General features: G+C 36.6%; 1 protein-coding gene across 1 annotated transcript in view; it reads left to right on the forward strand.

The window, feature by feature from the left end:
- The window catches only part of CFAP47 (cilia and flagella associated protein 47), a 502,125-nt gene that overhangs the window by 350,764 nt on the left and 135,967 nt on the right, over window positions 1-15,394 (forward strand). Inside the window, exons 48-51 of the mRNA XM_054720946.1 lie at window positions 2,261-2,457; window positions 3,596-3,739; window positions 4,334-4,507; window positions 11,799-11,910. Of these exons, the coding sequence (XP_054576921.1) occupies window positions 2,261-2,457; window positions 3,596-3,739; window positions 4,334-4,507; window positions 11,799-11,910 (627 nt within the window). The remainder of the gene's footprint in view (window positions 1-2,260; window positions 2,458-3,595; window positions 3,740-4,333; window positions 4,508-11,798; window positions 11,911-15,394) is intronic.

Here is a 15,394-nt window from a genome sequence, read left to right on the forward strand (position 1 = left end):
TTTGATAGAGGCTTTATACTTGAACATGTGCATTTCAATTGTTGTTTACTATTAAATGGCTAGTTAATCTTTATCTTTGATGAAAATAATAATTACTTTTGAATTACTTAAAATTCCTCTTCTATGCAGTTTAATTTTCTTTAAATTATCTAATCTAAGTATTTTCATTTCAGTCTGTTCATGCAAGAGAGAAAATGAGGTTTCTTTATTTCTGTTAAAGCAACAGATTTTTATCAAATCATTATCTCACCTGGTTTGTTCTAATGATGTTGCTGTAACTCAAACACTTCATTCAGAATGAAAGTCATCAGTGAATAACAGATTATAAAATGTGCCTAGAGTCCTTTTTGACAAGAGGAAAGTTTATTCTAAAATTTGATTTATACTTGAAAAGGAAGGAATAAAAATAACATTCTTACAGACTTTGTTTCCTCCTTAGACCGTCTGAGTATATTGGACTTTGCTTAGATGTGATAGAGATTTCAAATGCGATCCATTAACAGTGTATTTTAATATCTATATATAAAAGGCTAAGTGACCATCGCATCCGAAACAACCAAACAGATGACCGAACAGACTGTGTGGGGTGACCAGGCTGGCAGGGGGGTTAGTGAGGGACGACCAAATGACTGAGCAGGAGGCTACGTGGGGCTACCACACCTGCAGGGGAGGTAGTTGGGGGCAACCAGACTGGTGAGGGGGCAGTGAGGGGTGACCAGGCCAGTGGGGGTGTAGTTGGGGGCAACTATGCCAGCAGGGGGAGCAGTTGGGGGTGACTAGGCCAGCAGGGGGGGACAGTTAGGGGTCATCAGGCGGGCAGGCAGGTGAGCAGTTAGGAGCCAGTGGCCCCGGATTGTGAGAGGGATGTCTGACTGCTGGTTTAGGCCCGGTCCACAGGATCCGGCCTAAACCAGCAGTTGGATATCCCCCAAGGGGTCCTGGATAGGGGAGGGTGCAGGCTGGGCTGAGGGGACTTCCCCTGCCCCATGCATGAATTTCGTGCATTGGGCCTCTAGTATATTATATGACATTATACACAATGCATAATATCTGATATACAGTGATATACAATATGCAATATATGGTATATAATATATAACTAATATATTTTATAATATATAATACATAATATGTAACTTATCACACACACATACAAATCCTCAATTTACTTGAAAAAGATATAAAGCAGTTAATGTTCTTGCAGGAGTGAATAATTTTTTTGGTGTACAAACTTCAGCATATTTGAAAACAAGTTAGCCTTTTTTAACATTTGAGGTGTTAAATGTGAATCAATGAAATTTATAGCCAATTAATGTCATAATACTTGTCTAGTCCATTAGTTGATAGCTGGATTTGTTTTCTTGGTTTGTGAGAAATTCTTTGCAGAATTAGGATTCTAAATATATTTTTATCATTTCTTTTTCATCTATTACTTAATACGTTGGCATAAGCAGTGAAATTTGTATTATGTTCTTATACTGCATCCTACTTTAAGGTTGAGAGATCTTTTATAACTGCTTTGTCATTTCATGGAGAAGAAGAAAATATTGATCTTCTGAGAAAAGGTAATATTGCTTGGAAGGAAAGGAACAGCATAGATAGCCTACCCATCATAAGAAATGATATTACCTATTAACATAAGGTAATTTTATAACAAGGTGTATGAGGAGTATTAATTGGACTGTCCTTGGTTATTAACTATGAAAAATTATTTCTATCTGCTGGTCAAGTTGCAAATTATTTTGATTGTTATGGGACAGATCACCCATAAGTCATAGAAATCTGGGAAACAATAATACTTACCAAATATTCCATATTTCTGTCTCATTTCTCAGTCCCCATTCAATTAGATAAAGCCGTGTGACTGGTTCTGGCCATCTAAATGTAATATGTGTTATTTTGGGGCTGAGTACTGAAAAGTCCTTGAGCAAACTTCTAGCCACTCCTCTTCCCCTGATCTGTCAGGGAAGGAGAAGAGGTATTTCTGATGGTAGTGCTGCAACATAGTGCTATCTTTTACAACATGGGTCCCTAAGTGACTTTATGGATTAGACCTTCCTTTGACCTATCAATGACCTATCTGTCACTGATAAATAAACTTGCTTGTTATGCCCTGAAGATTTAGGGGTAGTGTGTTACTTTGGCATCACCTAGTGTCTTCTAGATTATACAATAATATTAAATGTTGCTTTACCCCAAAAATAATCTTAGGATTTATGCCATTTAAAATGATTACTTTATTTTTCAATTATTTTGATAGTTCCAGAAGGATCTTTTCCAGTTGCTTTAAAATTTGCTCCTCTCTGTCCTGGACGCTACCCTTGTAAAATTTTGTTGACATCAAGGTATGATGTGCGTGTCTACTACATTGAAGGCGTGGTGAGTGATGAATGTCCAGAGACCAGATTTGATTTCGAAACACCAGCATTTGAAGCCCTTACCCAGAATATTCCAATAGTAAGCATGAACATTTTTTTTTTTGGTATTTTTCTTCATTTCCACTGTTACCATCCCATTCAAGTTCTCTAAACCTCTTATCTTGAACTATTACAGATTTATTTTTTTACTTTTTTTATTTATTGAATGATTTTTAGAGAGAGAGAGGAATGGAGAGAAAGAGAGAGGGAGAGAGAGACAGACAGACAAACAGACATCAGACATCGATTTGTTGTTCCACTTATGCTTACCAGGGATTAAACCTGCATCCTTTGCCTATTTCCAATTGTATTATCTGTTGCTGTGTGTTTCTCTACATTGATGTCAGAGTTTTATTCCTGACTATAAATGTCATCATGTTACTCACCTGATTAATCACTTATGCTGTATCTCGGTGCTTAAAAAAAATTAACTTTAACATCTTTAACCTAACATCAAATTCCTACTCGAAAGCCATGCCTCCTGGCTCCACCAAGCAGAGTAATGGTCCCTCAGGTTACTCTGCTCCAGATTTAGTTGTGATCTTGACATTTATTAAAATGGGTTCATAAGCACTAAGAATAATGATTGGCTGTAGCTTGGCTATCTATTACTCAAAGTGACAATGCAGCATAGAAGAAAGTAACATAATTGTAAGGAATTTCGAATTTTTTGACTGATAAATTGTTTTGTATTTGTTTAGTTAATAAAGACATAACAGAAGTTTGATCAAAGCACAGAAATTTTCTATGATGACATATGTGACCTTTGTTATCTAAGCAACCTACCAATTAGAACATTTTTTATGACCCAATTATTAGGAGTAAAATGTATAACCCCAAGACCATTCTATCATTTAAACAATTAGTAAGTCAAACAAATGAATATTCCTTTACCTGTTAAATAATCCATGGATCAACCTGTTAGGCAATGCTCCTGTATGACATTGAAAGGACATATTTAAGAATAACTATGAAAAGACTTCTTGTGCCTTATATTCACATTTTTCATAGTTGTTCTTAACAAATATGACTTTCAAATGGCGATTCTTAAGAAATACAGTTTTTTAATTTTATGAATATAAAATATATAATTTTATGAAAAGCACCAAGAATTAATATGTCATTCAACTTTATAAATATAATCTTTCTGATATTTATCTACCCTTTTCATGCTTTAGATGAATAGAACAATGAATGACTGGAGATGTCACGTGATTATAGAAGGAGAATGTTTTTATGGACCTCCTGATTTCTCTGTCAAATCAGGTGAAACAGCACAATATCCTCTCACATTCAAACCTCATTTGGAATGTGAGGTTATGGTATGAACTCATTGATAATTTTTACCTAGTATTAATGTGTCAATAAAACAATGTATGATATTAACCTATATAATTTACATAAATCTTTTTGCAGAAAAGTTATATTTTCATGAATTTGATCATTAGAGTTCACTCTGTCTGAATAATTATTTTAACTTGAGGCATAAACATTCTGAAAAGTGCAATTCCATTGCCTGCCAATTCTTATGCCTATATTACTTTTACATAACACACTAAACAAAGTAAAATCATTGCTCCTATTGTTTTTATTCATTAAGCAAGTTGGTATTTTAGAAATTATTTTCTTAAGACATATTTCTTTGACAAGGATATAAGCATGCACATATTTGCTATATAAGAGAATACCTGTATAAACTCTGTATTTAGAGAAAGTAAAGAGAAGTAATGAGGTTTTCACAGGTATTTCATCTTACTCATTCAGTAGAGGTATTTGTACATGAACTGCAAGACTCTATGGCTGACTTCCTTCAATGCTCATTTTATTTATCAGACTCAAGAGTAATAGGATAGTAGAGGCTGTTTGGCATCCAAATGTGACTCCTGTGGAGCTGAAATTTACTTGATTTGTCACAGGGTAAACTTACTGTACAAAATAAAATAGATGGTATGGAGCATGTCTTTGCCATGAAAGGGATTGGTAGAAGACCCGTGGCCTTGGAATGCATCATTGCACACTGTCAGGTGGGGATCCCAGAAGATAGAATCATAATGGTGCCCAATCATACAAAGAACATCGTAACATTTAAGGTAAGACTTTTTTTTTCTTAGTATAAAAGTATTTTCAGAATGAGTATATAGAATTATATAAAATTTTAAAATTATTTAATTTTATTTAACTAGGTGAAGCAATGACACACAAAGAATGCTTAGAATTCTACTTTATATTAGTCTAACAGCTATTAAATGTTATTGAAATTATAAAGCTGAATTAGTACCAAACAAATTTTATTTCTAAGTGTTAATATATAATCATAAGACATATTAAAATCTACTTATTTGCATCATGTATATTTTCACTTGAAGAAATTGTACATGGTAAGAAAAGGTATTTTCAAAAGAATTTTTAAACAACTTTTGAAATTTTAATGTGAAGCCTATCAGCACATTTCAAAAGTGTATTCTAGCCAGGCTGGCATCGCTCAGTGGGTGAGCGTTGACCTATGAATCAGAAGGTCTATGGTTCAATTCCCGCCCAGGACATATGCCCAGGTTGCAGGTGCCGGAGGTAGCCAGTCAATGATTTTCTCTCATCATTGATGTTTCTATCTCTCTCTCCTCTCCTTTACTCTCTGAAATCAATAAAAATAATATATTTACAAAAGTATATTTTATCATTTACTAGTGTGAGTAATAGTGGGAATGTGAAGAAATGCATAATTGTTTACATCTTTATTTTTATGAAATTTTGCACTTAGCCCCCTTTGCTTGATTTATTTCAACCATTCCCAAAATACAAGTTTCCACTTTCCACTCATATATTTACCTACAAATTGTTGTGTGCCCAATAGAATCCTTACAAGAAGCTTCAAATAGCTATCCATCACAGTTGCCTGAATTCAGTTTTAGAGAATACTGCCAAGTTTAGAATTTCTCTGAGTTCACCTTCTGCTTTTTTATGATCTTGAAAAATGTGTGCTTTGGTTTTCTTCTTCCTTCCTTGCTGAATTGTAAATGGAGAGAATATTGTGAATGAAAATCTCATTTTATTACTCCCCTGCTAAAACTCTTCTTACCTTCAGGATGGAGTACATACTTTTCAAAGTGGCATTTACCATCCTTCAAACGCTTATCTGCTCAGGTTCATCTCTTGCCAATTTTGGCTGCAGCTATACTTAGGCCTTTGTATACAATATTTCCTTTTTCTACCAGCTAGAAATCTCACTCCAACTTCATACCTCCCATTTCTCTGTATTTGTGTAACTCCTTTTCATTGTTTGGAGCAAGTCCTAGATGCCATGTTTCCCCAAAATCCTTACCTATTCCCATAAACCTGAGTAGATCCATTTCATGTGCTTCCACAACATTTTTATACCTGTTCCACCATCAAACATATATCATATTACTCTTACCTGTTTGTTGTTTTCCATCATATTATAAATTGTGAGACACGGGTATGCCTCTCTTGTCCATATTTTAAAGCTAGCATAAATCATAGTATCAAACACATAATAGTTTTTAAGGAAGTTTTGTTTAATGAGCAGATATAAATATAATGGGTGGCATTTGAAAAGAAAGGAAGGGCAACCTCAGAGCCCCAGCAGGGAGGGCGTACTCAGGACAAGCCTTGCCACCACCACTTCTAATTTGGATCCTCCAAATTAGCCACTATCCACAACCTTGAAACTGCTCCTCTCATTCTGGAGTGTCCAACTAAGCTTAAATCAGAGCATAGGGCCCCTTTTATCCTCCCCTGCTCAGAGTGACCTGTGGTTATCACACATCTCTTTGTTTCTGCCCACTTTGGGGCAGTGCCTCTGCACAGCCAACTGGGACCTGGAGAGTACACTGGGTTGCCAGATTATTATGATCTCTGAATGCATAATAATCTGGCCACTCAGTGTATATCCTATATAATAAAAGGCTAATATGCAAATTGTCCCCTCGACCAGGAGTTCAACCAGTAGGCAGGCCGGCCAACCACCCATGTTCCCTCCCCCTGGCCAGGCTGGCTGGACCCTATCCATGCACAAATTCATGCACCAGGCCTCTAATACATACATACACACACACACACACACACACACACACACACACACACACACACTGAGTGGCCAGATTATTATGCCTTCAGAGATCATAATAATCTGGCCACTCAGTGTATTATGCTAAGTGAAATAAGCCAGTCAGAACAAAATAAACTGATGAACAAAAAGATCCAGAGATATAGAAGCATGGAACAGACTGTCTAATCTCAGAGGGAAGGTGGGAGTGTGTGGGTATGTGGGTGTGTGGGTGTGTGGAAGAAATTAACCAAAGAACTTGTATGCATATATGAATCACCCATGGACACAGACAGTGGGGTGGTGGAGACCTGGGGTGGGGTCATGGGGTAGGGGCAGTCTCTAAGGGATCAGTGGAAGAAAAAAGGGGACATATGTAATACTTTCAACAATAAAGATTTAAAATATAAACAAACAAGCAAACAAATAAATAAATATAAAAAGAAGGGAAGGAGCTTGACCAGTGTGGCTCAGAGGTTGAGCATCAACCCATAAACCAAGAGGTCACTGATTTGATTCCAGGTCAGGGCACATGCCTGGGTTGCAGCCGTGATTTCCAGTAGGGGGCATGCAGGAGGCAGCCGATCCATGATTCTCTTTCATCATTGATGTTTCTATCTCTTTCCCCATCCTCCTTCATCTCTCTGAAATCAATAATAATAATAATAAAAAAAAACTTTAAAAAAATCAAATGGAGGAAAGAAGGAAGGAAATATCATGATCACTTAGATTTACTAAATATAAGGAAAAAATATTTTTCCAACACTACTTTTCCTCTTCCATAATTTACTGGTGAGCAAAGAAACCTGTGTTAATAATTTGAGGAAAACATGTTAAAGAAAAACCTGTAATTTCATAACATTGCTTATTTCATTTTGTTGTTATGGTGGAGTTAATGTCTATACATTTTTAATATTTTATTCTTCAGAATGAATGCATTTTTTAAAATGTAGGCTTTTAAAACTAATAATTATGTTATATTAACTACATCTAATTAAATGTAGAAGTGGAATTCTATTCATAACAAATTCTTACAAATATTAATAATTAAAGTTTATATCTGTATCATTTTAATCCACAAATAAAACTGAATAACATGGTTATTTTACTTATAGAGTGTAAATTTTTAGTGAAGCTCTTTCTGTAATTAAAGATACCACCTATTAAATTATATATTTCATGAAAGTATTAATAATATTTATTATGTTTTCCAGTTCTTCCTAATATTTTTATATTCATACCCTTAGGACATTTTCCAAACTATTCAACAGTTATTGTTTGACATTGCAGTTGCCTAAGGTTGCAATAACAGTTGTGGCCAACAACTTGAAAGGAAGATCTGGGGAATCAGACATCCTTAGGGGATTTAAAAGCATTACATATTTCTGGGGAACATGCAGGCCACATCCGTGTGCAGAGTTGTGCACTTGCTCAGGAAAGACCTGAGAAGATCCCATTTTTTCCATTTCTGGCTGACACAGAGGCATTGTGTAAGCTGGAAATTAAGGTTAATTCAGTTTTAAATAACTGAGTGCTCAAAATGTGCTTCAACACATATACAATGCTCCTTGACAAAGGGCAGATGATGTATTGTTTCAAAGCATTTAAAGAAACCTGTGACAAATTATTGCTGACCATAAAGCTAATTAAGCAGGGACTTCAGTGGATACACACTACTGTGAATGCTGAAACACAGTATTAGTTCAGAAAAGTCATTAACAAAACAGAGAACAAAACAGAGGAGCAGTGATCTGATTTAGAAAATGGCTATAGTACCTTATATAAAACGCACATTTTTTCAACAAAAACAATAAAATTTATGAGGCAAATAAAAAGGAAACGAAGAAATAGGGAAGTATAACCCCCACCCCACACACACACACACACACACACACTCACAGGAAAATAAGCAGTCACTGAAAGCTATCTCTGAAGAGGCCCACATGTTGGCTAAGTAGACAAATACCAGTTCTTTAAACAAACCTTTGTAAATATGTTCAGTGAACTAAAGGAATCTTGTCTGAAGAATTAATGAAAAGTTTCAATAAATAGATAATATCAAGAAATATATAGAATTATAAAAAATAAATTCTGGAGTTGAGAAGTACAATAAAAGAAAGGAATTATCCACTAAGTAGGCTCAAAATATTTTCTAATTTCCCTTAGGATTTCTCCTTTGACATGTTATTTAGGACTATGTTGTATAAAATTCCATCTATTTAAGGATTTCCCAAATTTTTTCCCATTTCTGATTTCTAATCTAGTTCCATTATTGTGTATGATGCAATTTGTTGAAGCATCATTTATTAGTATGTCCTATGATATGATCTGTTCTGGAAAATATTCTGTGTGCTTGAGACATGCTAAATGGCATCTATGAAACTCCCACAACTAACATCGTACTTAATGAAAAAGTATTCAATGATTTTTTTCCCTATGGTCAGGAACAAGTTAAGGATTTCCAGTCTTGAACCTTCTATTGAACATTGTACTAGAAGATCGTACGTAGTGCAATTAGTTAAGAACAAGAAATAAAAGGCATCTACATAGAAAAGGAAGAAATCATACAATATCTGTTTGTAGATATCATGATCTTATACACTGAGTGGCCAGATTATTATGATCTCTGACCGCATAATAATCTGGCCACTCAGTGTAGACTGACCACAGAGTTGGGATTTTAAAATAAGGTTTTTCCATGTATAAGAACTGCATTGTGGGTAGTTAGAAAGAAGCAGAGGAGTTACTAGCCAGAAGCTGGGGGCCACTATCTCCTAGTCCCTTGACATATCAAGATTTTCAAGCTTTCCCTTATACGTAAGTACACTGAGTGGCCAGAATATTATGCGTTCAGAGATCATAATAATCTGGCTACTCAGTGTAAATAGAAAATTATAAGAAATTTAATAATTATGCTCTCAAAACTAATACATGAGTTTAGAAGATTTACAGGATATAATATCAAATATAAAAACATCAATTTCTATAAATTAGCAGTGAATAATCCAAAGTACATTTTAAAAAAATCTTTATTGTTTAAAGTACTACATATGTCCCCCTTTTTCTCCCATGACCCCATCTAGCCCACCCTCACCCCTGACCCCACCCCACCCCAGGCTTCCACCACCCTATTGTCTGTGTCCATGGGTTATGCATACCAGTTCTTTGGTTGATCTCTTCCTATCTACCCACTCCATCCCCTGCCTTCCCTCTGAGATTCCACAGTCTGTTCCATGCTTCTATACTGTTGACCAACTGAAATTAATAATCATTTACAATAGCATCAAAAATAGTAAAATGCTTAGGAACAAGCCTAACAAAAGAAGGGCAAGACATGTACACTGAAAACTACAAAATATTATGGAATGAAATTAAAGATATTTCCAATAAATAGAAATATATATCCTATGCTCAGGGATCAGAAAACTTAATATTGTTATGATGGCAATATTATCTAAATTGATTTACATATTCAACTGACATTTTTACAGAATTTGACAGGGTAATCCAAAAATTCATATAGAAATACAATGGGCACAGAATAGACAAAGCAATCTTGTGAAATAAGGAAAAAATTGGATGATTCATACTTCCTGATTTTAAAACATACAAGCCCTTAACTACAAAACTATAATATTAAGGATTATGTGGTACTGACATAAAGTAGACATATAGATAATTGGAATAGAATAGAATGTCCAGAAATAAACCCTTAAAATAATGGTTAATCGAATTTTTGACAGATACTAAGAGAATTCAATGAAACAGAATAGTGATTTTTAAAAATGGTGCTGAGAGAACTGCATAGTCACACACAAAAGACTTAATTTGGACCCCTAACTCATACCATGTATAAAAGTAAACTCAAAATGGATTATAGACCAAATTTAGTAAATATAACTAAAAATCATAGAAGAAAACATAGCAGTAAATATTCATGACCTTCAGGTAGGCAATTACTTTTTAGATATGACACCAAAAACACAAGTGACAAAACAATCAATAAATTGGACTTCAAATTTAGAATGTTATAAAATGGCTATAGTACCTTATATAAAACACAAATGATACCTTGAAGAAAGTGAAAAATCCAACCAGTGAATGAGAGAAAATATCTATAAGCCATCTATCTGAGAAGGGCCTCATTTCTGGAGTATGTAAAGATATCTAACAGGACAAAATTAAAATTACAAACAACGCAGTTTTTAAAATGTGCAAAGAATTTGAATAGACTTTTCTCCAAAGAGGAGATGCAAATGAGCAATAGGTAGGTAAAAAGATATTCCACATTATTAGTCATTAAGGAAATAAAAATTAAAATCACAATAAGATGCCACTTTGAACTCATTAGGATGACTATAATTAAAATGACAGACAATAAAAACTGATGGATGTAGAAAAATAGAAACCATCACACATTGCTAGTTGGAAATTACAGCCATTTTGGAAAACAGTTTTGGAAGACAGTAACTTAAAAGGTTAAATATTGAGTTATCATTTGCCTGAGCAATTCCACTCCAAGTTGTATGCCCATGAGAAATGAAAATCTATGTCTACTCAAAAACTTGTATATGTTTTCAGAACAGCATTGTTCCAATTAGACAAAAATGGAAACAGCCCCAACTTTCATCACCTTATGAATGGATATACAAAATGTTTCATATCATATATGTAATTCAATACTATTCATCCATAAAAAATGATGTATTGATATATGTCACAATGTAAATGAACCTTGGAAAGATTATGCTAAGAGACAGTCACAAAAGACCGCATATTATATGATTTCTTTCCTATTGGATTGTCCAGAATGTGCAAATTTATAGAGGCATAAAATAGATTAGTGTTTGCCTGGGCAGTGGGAGTGGCAAGATATAAATACTAAGTAGGCTGAAAGTTGGGTTTAACCAGAGTTGTGGTCAAATGTTGCTTAAATATCCTTTTTGTACTTTGTTAATACTGATGTAGAAATTAATTGAAATGGTTCATCATTTGTACATTAAAATTACATAGAGAAAATGGAGCATTGCCTATAAAAGACACTCAGATTATCTAAGCATCAATGATCTTGCTACAAGTAGCAACAGAAAATAAACATCGCTCTTTTTGCAAGAACCTTCTTCGTTCTATTTTTTCATAGGTTTCAGATTTTTCTTCTACTGTATGTAGCAGTTTTGGGGCTTGCCTTTTATTTAAAAGTAAACAGTTTTAGTGGAAGTATTTAAATTATATTTCATTTTCTACTATGCTTTAGCTTGTTACATTGATTTCATGTAAATGTTGACATATAGTTCTTGATTTTGAACTCTGTTTTCCAGGTATCTTCAAATGTTCCCATAGTGTGGGGACAGCAAAGCATCACCATAGAACCTGGTAGTGTAATTCCATATGTTCTACACATAAGCTCTTGGAAACGTGGTGTATTCAAAGGTAAGCAAACCATTAATAAAATATTATTAACTACCACATTAGCCCAAATACATGAAGACAATTAATGAAAATGTAATTTACATTTCCCCTTTCTAATAAATGACCCAGAGGGAAATTTAGTTTTCCATTTCAGTCATTACCTTTCTAAATAATCAGAGCTTTGAGGCACACATTTTATGTTTAGTACTATACTCTCTTGGCCATTTATTTGAATTTATTGGTGTGACAAATTCCTAGAAGTAGAAATGTTTAATTAAGGGAATTTATGTTTAAAATTATGGTAGCTTCAAATGGTTATACCAATTTATGAACCAGACAGCATCCTATGAGAATGTCTGTTTATAGGCCTATCCTCCTATATAATAAAAGGCTAATATGCAAATTGTCCCCTCGGGAGTTCAACCGGGAGACTGGGAGTTCGATCGCTCCCTATGATGTGCGCTACCACCAGGGGGCGGCGTGGAACATGGAAGGCGACCAGTGGTGGCTGCAGCAGGGCGCTGAGGGAGCAAGGGAAGGAGGAGGTGGGGAGGCGGGGAACTTGGTCGGCCCTGATGGCCAGCCAGGCCTAGGGACCCTACCTGTGCACGAATTTCATGCACCGGGCCTCTAGTGTATAATAAAAACATATCTGCATTTGATACATGAACAATAGGTTAAAATCTTTAGTATGTATCAAGTTTTCATGTTGTATGTCTAATAAAGCATTCATTTATACAAATTACATTGGTGATCTCTCAACAGAATTGTTTGCTTGGGAATGGCTGTAAAGGTTATTCTTATAAGCTTTTTCAGGGAGTGGTGTGTATAAAAAGTGTAGAAGAATAATAGGGAAGAACAGAGGGGCAATGATTCATCAAAGGAATATATTACCCCATTTCAAAGAGCATTAAATACCCTGTGGTATTTGGATCCTGCTGAGGAAATTATTGTAATGCAGGTAAAGGGATACAAGTTAGTGGTGTAGAAAGCATGCACCTAGTAGCAATCTTGTGTGCCCTGGAGGTTCAGTACTAGCCTCTCATCCCTGCTTGCCTCAGTAAAGAATGTTTTAGGGAAGGGTCTATACCAGTGGTTCCCAACATGGGGCACCGCCTCACAGGGAGGCGTTTTCATTTTTAATGGGGGCAATTCAAGAATGAGTTATTAACAGTGTATTTTTTGTATTTCTTATGGTTCCAGGGGCCTCATATACGGTATATAAATATTGTGACATATTTATGCATTTCAGTTTGCTATTATATATTTTGAAACTCTTTGCTATTTTTTCATATCACTTCATATTTTTATTATTGTTATTTTTTAAACAATTTCTTAGTGATTTCTTCCTCAGTACTTCAACTGTCCTTTTGTTCCTTTATTTTTCTCTTTCATGGATGCCATGTTCTTTGGAAGCTTGTTTAGATCTAGTTAATGGCCTTTTAGGCTTCCTCCATGTGAATAGGAGCTCACTTTTTGAATAATAAGAATTATATGTCACAGGAGGGGCATCAGAATTTTAAAGGTGCTTTAGGTAGGACATGGCCAAAAAAAGGTTGGAATCCACTGATCTATACTTAGCATAGAAGGTATAGAAAGCTGCTCCAAAGAAGAAAGTACAGAGAATAGACTGGTTGCCAAACCTATTAACAAGAAAAGAGAAATTTCAGAATGGCAGACAATGATCCAATTAGTACTACAGTAATAGAATGTACTGTGAAGGAAAAGTCAACCTGCCCACCCCCACTCTCTGCTTGGCTTCAGATATCACCACAGTCATAATCATTAGCATCTTCTGAAACCTTCTGATCACTTTGCAGACATTTGGCTTTAGAAAGCCCATTAATAATTTTCCATGTGAGAGATAGATTTTGAGCTATAGTCAGCCCATTCTTCTCCTCTCTGCTCCCCTCCTCCCCTTTCACCTCCCCAACTTTTCCTCTCTCTGATTTTTGTCTGGGCAGAGGATCTGCACTCCAAACCCCCATGTTGTTCAAGGGTCAATTGTATACATTTAATTGTAAAAGTTAGGAGCTTAAAAAGAGTGGGAGATGAGCTGTATTATCCTATCTAATAAAGAGGTAATATGCAAATTGACCATCACTCCAACACACAAGATGGCCACCCCCATGTGGTCAAAGATGGCCACCCCCATATGGACACAAGATGGCCACCACAAGATGGCTGGCAGGGTTGGGCAGTTGTGGGAGACCAGGCCTGCAGGGGAGGGCAGTTGAGGGGGAACCAGGCCAGCAGGGGAGGGCAGTTGGGGGTGACCAGGCAAGCAGGGGAGAGCAGTTATGGGTGACCAGACCAGCAGGGGAGGTCAGTTAGGGGTGACCAGGCCTGCAGGGGAGGGCAGTTAGGGGTGACGAGGCTGGCAGAGGAGGGCAGTTAGGGGCAATTGGGCCAGAAGGGGAGCAATTAGGTGTTGATCAGGCTGGCAGGGGAGTGGTTAGGGGGTGATTAGGCTGGCAGTCAGAGGTGGTTAGAGGCAATCAGGCAGGCAGGCAGGTGAGAGGTTGGGATCCAGCAGTCCTGGATTGTGAGAGAGATCGGGCCTAAACTGGCAGTCGAACATTCCTCAAGGGGTCCCAGGTTGGAGAGGGTGCAGGCTGGGCTGAGGGACACACACCCCATGCACAAATTTTGTGCACCGGGCCTCTAGTACATAGAATAAAGTCAGATGTGGCTACAGCACTATGTTGTTGTTGTTTTCTACTATGTTCTTTATCATCCATATAAATTTGTTTTTCCACCTTGCCTTTTGAAGGAGAAATAAAAGAAATTGAGTTAGAATAAAGGTTAAAATCTATACTAATAAAAGTATAATATGCTAATTAGACTGGGAGACCTTCTGGGACACCTTCCAGACATCCTTCTGGACAAAGCCATGGTGGTGGGGTCGAGGCAGAGGCGGTTAGGGGTGATCAGGTCAGGAGGGGAGGGCAGTTGGGGGTGATCAGGCCAGTGGGGGGAGGCAGTTGGGGGCGATCAGGCTGGCAGATGGGGGGCAGTTGGGGGTGATCAGGCTGGCAAGGGGGGGAAGTTGGGGGCAAGCAGGCAACAGTTAAACCTGGCAAAGTTTTGACTGGCAGAGTGGTTAGGGGTGACCAGACAGGCAGGCAGGCAGGTGAGCGGTTGGGAGCCAGCAGTCCTTGATTGTGAGAGGGATGTCCGACTGCCGGTTTAGGCCCGATCCCTGTGGGGTCCTCGATTGGAGAGAGTGCAGGCCGGGCTGAAGGACCCCCCCCCCCCATGCACGAATTTTGTGCACCGGGCCACTAGTAAAGAAATAAAAAGGTAGAAGAAGAGGGTTAGCAAAAGATTCCTTAGGCTTTCATCTTTAATCTCGCTACTCAGATTTTATTAGGGTAGTATATTATAAACAAAACAATGAAAATTATTTTGATTATGTGTAATATAATGTCCATAGAGCACATACATATAAAAAAAACTTGATGAAATTATTGTGCCTCCAAGAAATTTACAAGTTGACTAAAGG

This window comes from Eptesicus fuscus, chromosome 1 (genome assembly GCF_027574615.1).
Source record: "Eptesicus fuscus isolate TK198812 chromosome 1, DD_ASM_mEF_20220401, whole genome shotgun sequence".
NCBI lineage: Eukaryota > Metazoa > Chordata > Mammalia > Chiroptera > Vespertilionidae > Eptesicus > Eptesicus fuscus.